This window comes from Triturus cristatus, chromosome 2_2, assembly GCF_964204655.1.
Source record: "Triturus cristatus chromosome 2_2, aTriCri1.1, whole genome shotgun sequence".
In the NCBI taxonomy this organism is placed as follows: Eukaryota; Metazoa; Chordata; class Amphibia; order Caudata; family Salamandridae; genus Triturus; species Triturus cristatus.
The window spans coordinates 749,075,120-749,087,407 of record NC_140582.1 but is presented as its reverse complement, the minus strand read 5'-3'; the positions used below and the strand labels follow the sequence as shown (position 1 = coordinate 749,087,407).

The 12,288-nt window shown below is 45.8% G+C and overlaps 1 protein-coding gene across 1 annotated transcript in view; it reads left to right on the top strand.

Moving 5' to 3' along the window:
* Positions 1-12,288, top strand: part of LOC146862729 (uncharacterized) — a 536,839-nt gene that overhangs the window by 364,789 nt on the left and 159,762 nt on the right. The window contains exons 5-6 of the mRNA XM_085641987.1: positions 1,796-1,888; positions 3,531-3,558. Of these exons, the coding sequence (XP_085498113.1) occupies positions 1,796-1,888; positions 3,531-3,558 (121 nt within the window). The remainder of the gene's footprint in view (positions 1-1,795; positions 1,889-3,530; positions 3,559-12,288) is intronic.

Sequence of the window (12,288 nt, the reverse complement as noted above, 5' to 3'; positions counted from 1 at the left end):
CAGAACAGGAGACTCCCTGAATGACACTTCAGCTGAAGCATTTAAACTATGAGAATTAACCCCTCCAGGATGGTTGTCTTTTTACAAAAAGTAGGGGAACATTTTTTAATAAATTAAAAAGGTATGGTCACATCGTGCTCCTCCGATTCCGTCCACTTCGACCTCTGGTGAAAAGCCATGCACTGTGGCGCAGGTTCAAAACCCTGAACTAGCAGTACAACTCACCAGGTGCAAAAGGCCACATCTCTCTATCTAAGCCACTAGGGGTGTGTGCTGTTTGGACCTCCATGTCAATTTCGGCTCTGAAGTAAGCATAGAGACAGCAAACACAAAGTCTGAAATACAAGCCATTCACGTGTACAACCCATAAGCCATTTGAAAAAGATTATTTTGAAAAATTCAGGCTCATCATAAAAGCAAACATTAAAAACCAAACTTCACTGGTTAAAAAAAAGTAACAGAATGACCGAATTTCCACCTTCCTTAGCCAAATTCTTCATACACAGAAAGGAGTTTAACCCTCTTCTGTGGCACACTCATTGACTTCAGTACAGACTTTGAGGGAGGATCGTGGACTTTTGTGGGAAAACCAGCTGCCAGGAGTATCAGTGCAGGTTTGCATCACTATGTAGGCGGCAGTGGCACGGAAAAGTGGCCTAACTAAAAATTGATGGAGCCCTCCTGTAGAATGTGGTGAGGTGCCCTTGAGACTGCCCTGTCTCACAGATAACCATAGGCCTAAGGATGAATGGGGGCCCTTTAAGGGTAGCGGCCCTCCTCCCACCCCATGGCCCTTCGGGCCACCCCAGGTCTTGAAACATGGAATGTCCCACATGTTCTGGGAGTTTCATCACAGAGCAAGGGTGATGTGTTTCTGTCTTGGGCTGATGCTGTCCACATGGCCATCCAAGCATAGCGCATCCGTGACAATGTCATACTCACGAGTGGGTGTGCCGCTCAGATGGTGTTTCAATTAGTGGCGCTGGCAGTGTCTTTGCCATAAATGACTCAGGATTTGCCAGCCTCTTGTTAAAGTGGGGAGCAGAAACAGAGGGGTGGGTAGATGGATGTCCAGTTATCGCCCACCCGCAAGGAGGCCTCGTCTTTCCGTTGGAGGAAGTACCTCTGGCTAAGACAGGAACATAAGCTTCAGTGACCCATACATGAGACCGGAGATTGTTCTTTATGTCTAGTGCTCAAGTCTGGTTCATCATGAGAGAGACCTCCCTAAGTGATGCCAGCAGCATTCATTTCAGAAAATTCAGTGTCTGTCAAAGTGTAGAGGGAACTCAGCTGTAAAAGTATGAGTGAAGTTAGGGGGGAACTACTGTTGCAATTGATTATTCTGGAGTTATTCTATCTTTATGCCAGTTTTTCCTTGACATGTCAAGTATCTCTTTGTTGAAAATGGAAAATGGAAACATCTTCCCTTGATTGCCATTGGACTCTTGACATATCTTATTTAGAGCTGAGAGCGGAGCCTTCCTCTCCGCTGCCTCTCTTGTAATGTGTGAGTGAGAGTGAAGTATCCATGACTTTTCAAGATGGAGATCAACCAACAGTGGGCAAAATAGTCCATGTAGCCTTTGTGAGCCGGACAGTAATATGAACATACTCAGTGCGATCCAGCCATCCTGGGGAGGCTGGCAGGTCATACAAATCTGGCTGAGCAGTCAGTATATGACGTGATATTGTTAATTTTTAATACATTATATTTTAGTCAATTTTTTGATTTTTACGTTTGTCTACTGTTCTTACGCAAGTAGTTGAATTCATATGTTAATATTTCTTACAGACACCGGATTAAAAATCATCATTATTGGAATAGCTATCATCTGTGTTTTTTTCCTGATTGTAATCCTCATTTTTCTGGTTCTGAAGAAAAAAGGTACGTCATTGTTTATTCATCAGTCAAGTACATGAAATGCAAGTTATTATGTCTATAAAAAACGTCTAAAATGCACTTTCTTACCAGCCCTAATAGAGCGAAATTACCCTACAACAGCATCTGTTTCCCCGTTAATAGCAAACTTCCTCCCCGCAACCCCAAAGTTGACAAGAGCAGCATTCAACATGATTAAATGTATATCGATTGCATCATGTTGAAGGGAAAGGATGCATAAGGTAACCGAACACAAACGTGCACGCTATTACAGTAGAAGGAAGAGTAATACCACAGATTTATTGACGCCACTTTCAGAATGAATATTTTCTACACATGGCGCAGAGATTCCAATTTTTCTCAACTATGAACTGTATTTGTCTCGTAAACGTTGCCAATGCTAATGCTGTGTTAAAATGTGCTCGGCAATATATAAAGTCACCTGAAGAAACTACTGAGTCTTTCATTCCACGGACCATTTGTGACGTCCCAAACATGGTCTTAAACAAAGTAGCATTCCTTGTCTATGAGATCAAAGTCAGAGGAACGTAAGCCTCGGAAACCCCTGTCTGTGACGTCACATGGGCCAGAGTGCTGTCTGCCTCCGACAGTAAAAAGAGTTCAACTTCCTTAGTGGGGGAAACCGTGCACTGTTGTCCTTTTGCTTTTTCGGCTGATAAGTAAAAACAAACCTGCTTTCACCCAACTTTATACTAACCAAGGGGCATATTAACAAGCCAGGCGATAAAATTATCGCCGCTTTAGCGGCAGAAAACTGCCGCTAAAACAGCGATAATGGGCTTGATAATATGCTCTATGGAATTACAATTGAAGGCCATGTTAGATGTGAAGGACGTTTAACATGGGCTTCAATTGGAATTCCATAGAGCATATTATCAAGCCCATTATCGCCATTTTAGCGGCAGTTTTCTGCCGCTAAAGCGGCCATAATTTTATCGCCTGGCTTGTTAATATGCCCCTAAGGAAGTTAAATCATATCACATATGCAGCCACTCCCTGTTAGCCCAAAATGATTGTCGCATCACTCAGGAGGAACCTAACTTCAGTGATGCTAAGGATCTCCATAGAAGAATCCATGTACAAAAGGATCCACTTTATTTTATTACAAATATACCCATAGACATCCCCCTGAAATAGAACAGAAAATAAGAGACGCAAAGTCTTTGGTGAGGGTGTTATGAAATGAACATATCGCTTGACTCACCTCGTAGGTTTTGAATTCGGGTAGACTGTACACCGGGGTGGAGCCATTAAGCTGCCTCCCTGAAACTCCTTGAATATGAATATTTGTCTACAAAGTTGTTACTGACAAATTATTATGTTGCAAAGTGGACTTTTTGCTCTCTTTCTTGCCCTTTACTAATACGGCCAACGATGCAGCACTGTTGCAGTATGTACCATTGCAATGCTTAGAGTAACTTGCTAGTGGTATGTTGTATGTTGGAAAACCCACTAATAAAATTTGTTTAAAAAAAAAAAAAAAGAATATTTGTCTACAACTAGATACGTATACTCACTGGAATCACAATGCAGTGATACACAGTGATAGTGTTGTGACTCTACAATTAAATATATCTCACATAATGTGTCTTAAATTTCATTTATATTTCATATTTCCTTTCTGCAGGTCTCATATGCAAAGGTTCCAAAGCAGTGTAAGTTATATTTACAATCTCATATTGTTGAAATGCCCCATGTCTCAGGGTGCTTGTAAATGTCCTAACTCTAGTATAGCATGATACTTATATATTTTTTTAATTTAACTTAGTTTATACCGCAAACTTATCAGACTCACCTATGTCTAGTCACTGACAGAAGCAGAACAAATGTGGATTAATCATTGAGTTTTTCAGTTGAGTGAATATGGCCCAAGGGCATCGGAGCACTTTAGAAATTAGCAAAAGCCTCGGCTACAAATGCTAATAAACAAAAACAACTTGAATCATAGATGAAATGCTGTAGATACAGCTGATTAACACAAATGCCATCTTTTAAACGACTTTCAGGGGGCTATTAAGACTTGTTTCCTCTGTGTATGAAAATACAGTTTATTCCAGAATCCCGGTCCAAGCACAGAGCATCTCTGGCCTCCAAGTGATTTCCAATAAACAATAACAACTTAAATCATGGATGAAATGGTGTAGATACAGTTGATTAACACGAATGCTATCTTTTAAACGACTTTGAGAAGGCTATTAAGGCTTGTTTTCTCAATGTATGAAAAGAAAGTTTATTCCAGAATCCAGTTCCAAGTACAGAGAATCTCTGGCATCCAAGCGATTGCCATTTTATGAAAATAAGAAAAGGACTTCGTGGGCTAGTACCTTGAGAAATGTTGCCTGAGATTTGAGGGAACCATGTCCTGAAAGCCTTTATAAACCAAAGCCGATAACTTAAAGTTAATCTTGTATTTACAAGCGGTAAGTGAATTGATTGTATTAGATGGAAGACACAATTCATTTTGTGAAGGTGTACTGCACTGAAGCGTTTTGTAAACTCTGGAGGTGCACCAATTGATATTCCACAAGTCCACCACAAAAAGCATCACCAAAGTTCAATTTGAAATGATTTAAGACTCCTACTACAATCTTTCAACAGTAAGAGGTGGAAGGCTGATCAAGCTTGAACCTACACACCATATTGGCTCTATCATGTTGAGAAGTAAGTTATCTGTCTGAATCATAGATAAAAGGAAGCTTTTTTGGTTTACAAAATTCATTTAGATGCCTCACAGAGTATGAGGAGGAGGGAAAAATACTTGGGGACACACAGATATGTTCTGCCCTAGGAAAATCACCTCTGTCTTGGATGAGTTTAATTTTAAACTCCCTATGCCAATATGTGGTTTTAAAAAGGTTTAAGATCTCCACCGCATGATTATGTCCTTGTCCCGGCGGCCTATGTTGGGAGGGTAGGAGAGGTGCGCCATTTGGCGCGGGGTATTTCAGATCACTCCCCGCTCCTGTTACGCATTGATGTCTTCCCGAGGGGTGAGGGCAGGGTAGTTCCAATCAATGCTTGGTACCTGCGCGACCCCATCATTCGCGCTGACTTGATTAAATCCTTACAGCGATACTTTGATGAGAATGTGGGGTCCGTCCCTTCGGCTATCTCCCTGTGGGAAGCCTTCAAGACAGTTCTCAGAGGGGAGGCACCTATCCCTTATTTCCCATGCCCGGAGGCGCGAGCGGGAGGAGGTGACCCGGGTGGAGGCCGAAATCGTCGAATTGGAGGGTGATCTAGAGGGTGGGGTGACAGATGCTGCGTTACATGTCCTACAGCTTAAGAAGGCGGCCTACAGGGCCCTCGTCACGGAGGCGGCCAGGGGCCTCAGTAGGGAGCAACAGGGGCGACTGTATGATGTGGGTGATAAGGCTGGTAAACTGCTTGCGTGGTTGGATAAAAAGGAGAGAGCGAATCGTGTGGTCCCGCTGATTGAGAGGATGGATGGTGTGAGTGTAACCGAGCCAGAAGAAATTGTCTCCTGTTTCGAGGATTATTTCCGTGAAGTGTATTCCCCGGTTTCTCCCTGCTCGGAGGAGGATTCGCATGCCCTGCTTAGGGATATCGCGCTCCCTTCCCTTTCGGAGGAGGACAGGGTGTCGTTGGATGCCGCTCCCACCTCCGACGAAATTGCCCTCGCCATACGCTCGGTCGCCTCTGGCAAGGCCATGGGCCCGAATGGCATCCCTATCGAGTTGTATAAGTTGCGACCGGATGCATTGGCACCCCACCTTCGCGCGATGTTCCTGGCGGCCCACTCGCTGGGCTCCCTCCCGCTGGACCAGCGTCTGGCTACAATCGTGGTGATCCACAAGGAGGGGAGACCTCGGGACCGGGTCACATCCTATCGGCCTATCTCGCTCTTAAATGCGGAGCCCAAAATTCTTGCCAAGGTGCTGGCCAATCGGCTGGTCGGCGTGGTGGGCGATCTGGTCCATCAAGACCAGTCCGGCTTTATTCCCCATCGCAACACGGCCCTTAATCTGCGGCGCTTGCACGGGGTGCTCGCACGTGTTCCATTCGTGCGGGAGCCGGCCATACTGGCGTCCTTAGACGCCACCATGGCGTTTGACACGCTTGAGTGGCCATACATTTGGGCGATGCTGGCGAAGTTTGGATTTGGCCCGGGTTTCATCAGCTGGGTCAAATTGTTGTACTCGGGCCCATTGGCGCAGGTGGTGGTAAACGGAAGAGTATCGGCCCCATTCGAGCTGGGCCGGGGCACGCGGCAGGGCTGCCCCTTGTCGCCGCTCCTGTTTGCGCTCGCCTTGGAGCCCCTGGCGGAGTGGCTGCGGTGGGAGCCTTCCATCCGTGGTCTCCGTTGGACCCCCGAGTACGAGGACCGCGTGTCCCTATACGCTGACGACATCCTTTTGTACCTAGCCTCCCCACGTAAATCACTAATAGTCCTGGTTGATGTTTTACGTTCATTTGGTCGCAACTAAGGCCTTGTCATCAACTGGGCTAAATCATGTGTGTATGTGCTCTCCGGGGAGGCTCCCGTCCTCCCGCGGGGCTGTCCGATCCAGATTGCCGCTCAGGGGTTTAGGTACCTGGGTGTCTACATTACCCTGGACCCGGAGGCCCGCTACGAGCGGAACTTGCTTCCCCCCCTCCAGCGCTTGAAGGAGGACGTCGCGCGCTGGCGGCGCCTGCCGCTTTCGCCGCTCGGCCGGGCGGCGCTGTTTAAAATGATGTCGTTGCCACGCTTCCTGTACGCTCTCCAGAACACTAAGGCCTTAGTCCCAGCGCGCTACTTCCGTGAGGTGGAGAGTCTACAGCGCCGCCTGTTCTGGGACGGGAGGCCGCGTATTGCCCTGGCAAAGTTGACGCTCCCATGGTACGACGGGGGGATTGCCCTCCCGGATATTAAACGGTATTACTGGGCCTCCCAGTTAGCTGCACTCAACCATGGCCTCTACGGGCCCGCCTTGAACCCGGCATTTGAAATGGACAAGATGCTACTGCCCGGTGGCGACTACAATCGAGCGCTCTATTCTGGCGCGCCCGACGCTCGCCTGACGGGACCTACGCGTGTCATGGTGCGAGTATGGCACGCGGCTACTGCAGCTATGGGGTGGAAGGACCGTTTGACCCGGGCGTCACCGCTGTACGCATCTGAGAGGTTGGGCTCCCTGTGGACCTCGAAGGGCTTCGAGAAGTGGGACATGATCGGCATTAGTAAAGTCGGGGATCTCTGGACGAGGGGGGGATTTAAAACATTCGAGATGCTGCAGACGGAGTTTCAGCTGCAGGACAGTGAATACTTTCGGTACCTGCAGGTCCGGCATGCACTGGGCTCCGTCTTCCCAGACGTTGCCTCCATCCCGGAGTCTTCCCCCCTGGAGGACAGAGTGCTAGATGGCCATGTCCCAGACAGCACGATCTCCCTTATTTACAAAAAGCTGATCAATGACCGCTCGGGCTTGCTAACTGGCCTCCGAGAGGCTTGGGTTGCCGATGGGCTGGAGTTGGACGACGAGGACTGGACCTCCGCGGTGGCCTCTCCGAAGGAGGTGGCCATACCGGCTCGCCTTCGCTTCGTTCAGCTTAAGATACTCCACCGGGTCTACATGACGGGGCCAAGGCTTCTGCGTATGGGCTATGCTGAGGATGGGCTGTGTAAGCGTGGGTGTGGTGCCTTGGCGACCTTTCTGCATATTTTGTGGGAATGTCCGCAGGTGGAGCGATTTTGGCGTGGTGTGCACGAGGTCCTGCGAGTGGTTACGCGTATCGCGCTGCTGCCTGAAGCGAGGAGGTGCCTGTTGAATGTGTGGGAACCAACTGACTACTCGGCTCCGCAGATGTGGTGGGTGACTCTGGGATATATGGTAGCTAAGCGGGATATTGCTCAACTGTGGGGATCCCAGAAGCACCCGGCGGTGTCGGCCTGGAAAGAACACATGGACTGGTGCATGTTTCGAGAAAAGGTGGTGTATGTGGCGAGGGGTAAGCCTGGGACATGGGTGAAAGTATGGGGCCCCTGGAACGCCTATCGTGGGGGTATCTGCGCGCCACCACTGCTGCCTGCTGCCTCACCAGCCCCGTCCCCTTAGCTGACTCCTTCCCCCAGCCCCGGGCACAGGGTTCCCCCAGTCCTTGCTCTGTTCCCCTTCCCCTCTTTAGACTCCTGTGGTTACTTGGGGTCCCCCATTCGGGGAGCACGTGCTGCTACTGTCGATTGCGGGTTGCCTTGTGGGTGTGGTTTTTTCTTGTTGTTTGTATAAAATGAAACCGTATTGTGGGGTCTGACGGATATGGCCCACGGCATTGATACCTCCTGAATATGCTCCTCTGCAACACCAAGTGTTTTATGAACGTATGTCATATGCTCCTGTCATCCTAGCGGCCGGCCGGAAGGTTGTAGGCCCATACCTGTATATTCTTGAGATTTGTAATAAACGGTTTAAAAAAAAAAAAAAAAAAAAAAAAAAAAAAGATCTCCACCGCAAAGGCAGATTTGGGTGCCAATAGTTAAGGAATTACATTTTAGTGTCTGCTGGTGTATCAATTGGAAAATGGTCGTATGTAAACATTATAGAAAGGGATAAAGGGCATTTTCTTCATCTTGTATTACATGTTCAACCTACTTTTAGTCTGTTCTGACCTTTGATAGGAATTGCGCATTTGCTCATGTGCTTATGTTTTGAATCGTTTGCTTAGCTTGTATTCAAACTGTGTGTTTCTTTTCTCAAGCACTCTGACATCTATGGTCAAAATGTTTGCTATAACTAACCATATAAATAAAATAAATAAATAAATCAAATAATCTTTCTTTATTATCTTTGCTGCCATACTGGTCCAGCAAACGAAGAGTAATTATTTAGGCTCTCTCTATCTAGTGATGATTTGTTTAGGAGCGGTGTCACCATTCTTTTCTTAAGCATGGCAGATGCTATTCCACGGGTCAGTTAACAGCAGTATATATCCCAGCAGTAGTATAAGTATTAAAAAAAAATCCTCTAAGCATGGAAAGAGTGCAGTACCAAAAGCTGTTACTAGGTGTCCCTGTGGAGTTTTAAAGGGACCTCTATTAGTCACATAAGGTAATGCCTCTTTAATGTAGTTATAAATAGATACATTGCAGCTGGGTATATGTTTCCATTTGTTTTCATTAGAAATTAGATTTTTGCTAGCTTACATTTTAAAAAGATACCATTTGAATAAACAGTAATGGTGCATTTTTAAACGCAAGCTAACAAAAATCTCACTTCCAATAAAAAATAAATGGAAACGTATGCTGAGCTGCAATCTTTCTCTTGAAAATTGTCTGAAGGGTTCAAAATGTAATGTGGCTAATAGAGGTCCCTTTACAGCTCCACAGGGACACCTAGTAACAGCCTGTGGTACTGCACTCTTTCCTTGCTTCATGGAATATCTTTTAGTACTTATGCTACTGTTGGTATATTTTTTAACCAAACAAATAAAATAACAAACATTTGCAATTCTAATAGCTCAAAGTTTCACTAATGTTAGACCTATTACATTGAAAACTCGCGTTTATCTTGCATACGCAATCTGCAGAAAGTTGAAAAGACGTGCTTGAAATTGGATATCTGTGTTGACTGGGTGCGGTCGCCTGTTTTCCTGTCAAGGTCTTTCCTTAGATCTCCCATGTGAGTTGTCTCTTGAAGAGGCAGGAGGGAATGTGGTAGATGGAATATAAAAGAGTGATCTTTAAAAACAAAAAAGGTGCATTCCCTTTTATACACTCCACAAACTGTACAGATTTTTAAAATGGAAAAACAATTATAAATCCTTACATTGGCAAGAAAATAGTTTTTAGTACCTATCAAATTAGATGTTCCAACAGAAAAATTAAATGACATGACTGAAAGAGCAGTGAAAATAGATTGAATCGGTTTTACTGGGACGATGGCTGCGGAGATCCACATCTCCGAGTAGCCACAGGTGACCCACTGCCCCACCCCCAGTGATGGCGGCCTGTACCTGGCTGGGTTTCGACGATCTCTGCTGGATCGTTGCAGGCTCTCTTGTGAGGAAAACACTGGCATCCAAATTAATTCTCCTAATTCTCCTTTTCCGGAGTTCTGGAAGCTGTGAGAGGAGGCGAGCGGCGGCATTCATCTCTCTGGCAGTTTTCGCCGGCTTTGCTCGTCTGGCTGCTCGGATTGGAGAGGCGGAGTCGGAACAGGAGTGTGGAGTCGGGAGGCTGATGGGAGCGTCCTGAGCGACAAGACTGTCCACATCGTGCAAGGAGCCAGAGCGGGGCGTTTGCTTTACGGGCGGAGAGGCTAATACTTTACCGCTTTACTGACTCTGTGGTAGAAAAAATATCGTTCATTTGTTTACTCCTGAGTACGCTATTTCCACACTGAAGGAGTGCACAGAAGGAGAAGAGCGGTTCCAATCAGAAGAGACCCTGCTGGAGCTGATCTGGGCAGAGTGCTCCGGGTGTAAAGGAAGGTACGGAGGATTGAAGAGGAGACACTGGGTGACATTGGGTGTCAAAAGGGGCTATAAGAAGCTGAGAGAGGATACGGCAAAAATAAGGGCACGGAAGAGTGCAGAATAAAGTTAAAAAAAAAAAGCAGGCCACAGAGTTTAAAAATAAATAAATAAATAAAGAAAGAAAAAGCTAAGAAATGAGTAAACCTTTGAAACATGCCAGCGCAGTCGCCAAATTCGATTCTGCAGCCCGTGTAAAGAATAAAAAACATGCTTAGCTCAGGCAAAAGAGGCTGCACGTCTGTCCAACAAGGAAAATAAGGAGAATACCACTAACTCTTATGGCCTCAATAGTACTCTGGAGAGTCCAGAAGAAGAACTGCTCTCCACCACTCCTCCGGAGAGCGAGGAATTGGTGATAGTTCAGGACCAAGATAATGCTGCAGATAATGCTGTATTAGACGGCCTAAAGGCAAAATTAAATGGGACAAAGCAGTTTCCATTGTTCTTTAAGAAAGCTATCCTACAACCCCCCTCGCCAAGCCCAACTTTAAAAACATCAAAAGATCTATCAATGGAACCAGTGTCACCTGCAGTATTAATAAACTTAGCTTCTCTAGACCCGGAGAGACTCCAACGCAGTCTGGAATCTGATCATCCGGTAGCTCCGGAGCTAGACAAGGGTCAAGGTCAAGGCCAAGGCCAGGGTCAAAGTCAAGAACTAGGGACCCTATTAGCACCATTAAGCTCAACAGAATCGTTGCCACAGATTCCAATGTTGCCCGAGGGCTTGCCGACCCAGGAGGATACTATGCTTGTAAAAACATCTATTGATACAGCTGAAACCCAGAATAATCCTAATCAAAGCACAGAAATATCGGGTGTTTACCAATTAGACATTAGAGAAATGCTTAACCTAATACTGGATGTGGTTCGCGAGATAAAAAAGACCCAGAAATTGGAAATTGCTGCTCTGCATTTACGGATAGGAAAAATTGAAGAGGCAATGTCAGGTTTTCCTATTAAACTCCAGGAGGCAGAAGCCAGAATTTCAGCACTGGAAGACCAAATTAATATGGTTATGGGGGAAGTGAAAGAGGCTACAAAAAAAAAGAACTATCTGGAGAACAAACTTGAAGAGCTTGAAAACCATTCCCGGAGGACAAACCTCAGGATAGTTGGAGTTCCCGAAGGCATTGAAGGCTCACAAACTCTACAATGGGTTGACTCTTTCATTAAGCAGACAGTTCTCCCAGAGGTCGAAGGAGACCTTACAATCACTAGGGCACACCGTGTACCAGCCCATCCTTTCCCAAACTCCACGATGCCGCGGACAATCTTGTTGAACCTTGCTGTCTTTCGAATTAAGGAAAGAATATTGACAAAAGCTATTCAGCAGAGGCAGTTTTTAGTAAATGAAACCATTAACTGTCGTATATTTTCAGATATGACTGTCGCTGCTGCTCGCAGAAGAAAATAATTTGTCAAGCTTCTCCATCTGTTTAAAGTCCATGGTGCCCAAGCATCACTTGCCCAACAGTCGAAATTGAGAGTTTTAGTTAAGGGCAAGTTCTTCATGTTCTCAAATTTGGAAGAAGCTCAGGCATTATTAAAAGAGATCTCGCATGAACTCTGAATCCAAAAGAATGTTATTTCTTATCTGATATATCTTATTAGAAACAAGGGTTCTTTTTGTCTATGGGTGTAATGGCACACTTTTCAATAGGTTAATATTTTTGTGATTATTTCGGAAACCAGGGGGAACAGTGGGGTCACCAGGGGTGTAATTACATGACACCCAGAAGACAACAAGAGGGGGGCAAAATGTGGTTAGCCTGGCCAATTAGGTTTTTCCCACATTTCGATGGGTGGGGTTTTTCTTTGGGTGGGAAGGGGTCTATTGTAGGAAAAAGAGCAAGAGCAGAAGGTACAGATAGCAAACAACTTAGAAATTCTTTAATCTTTAATAGAAA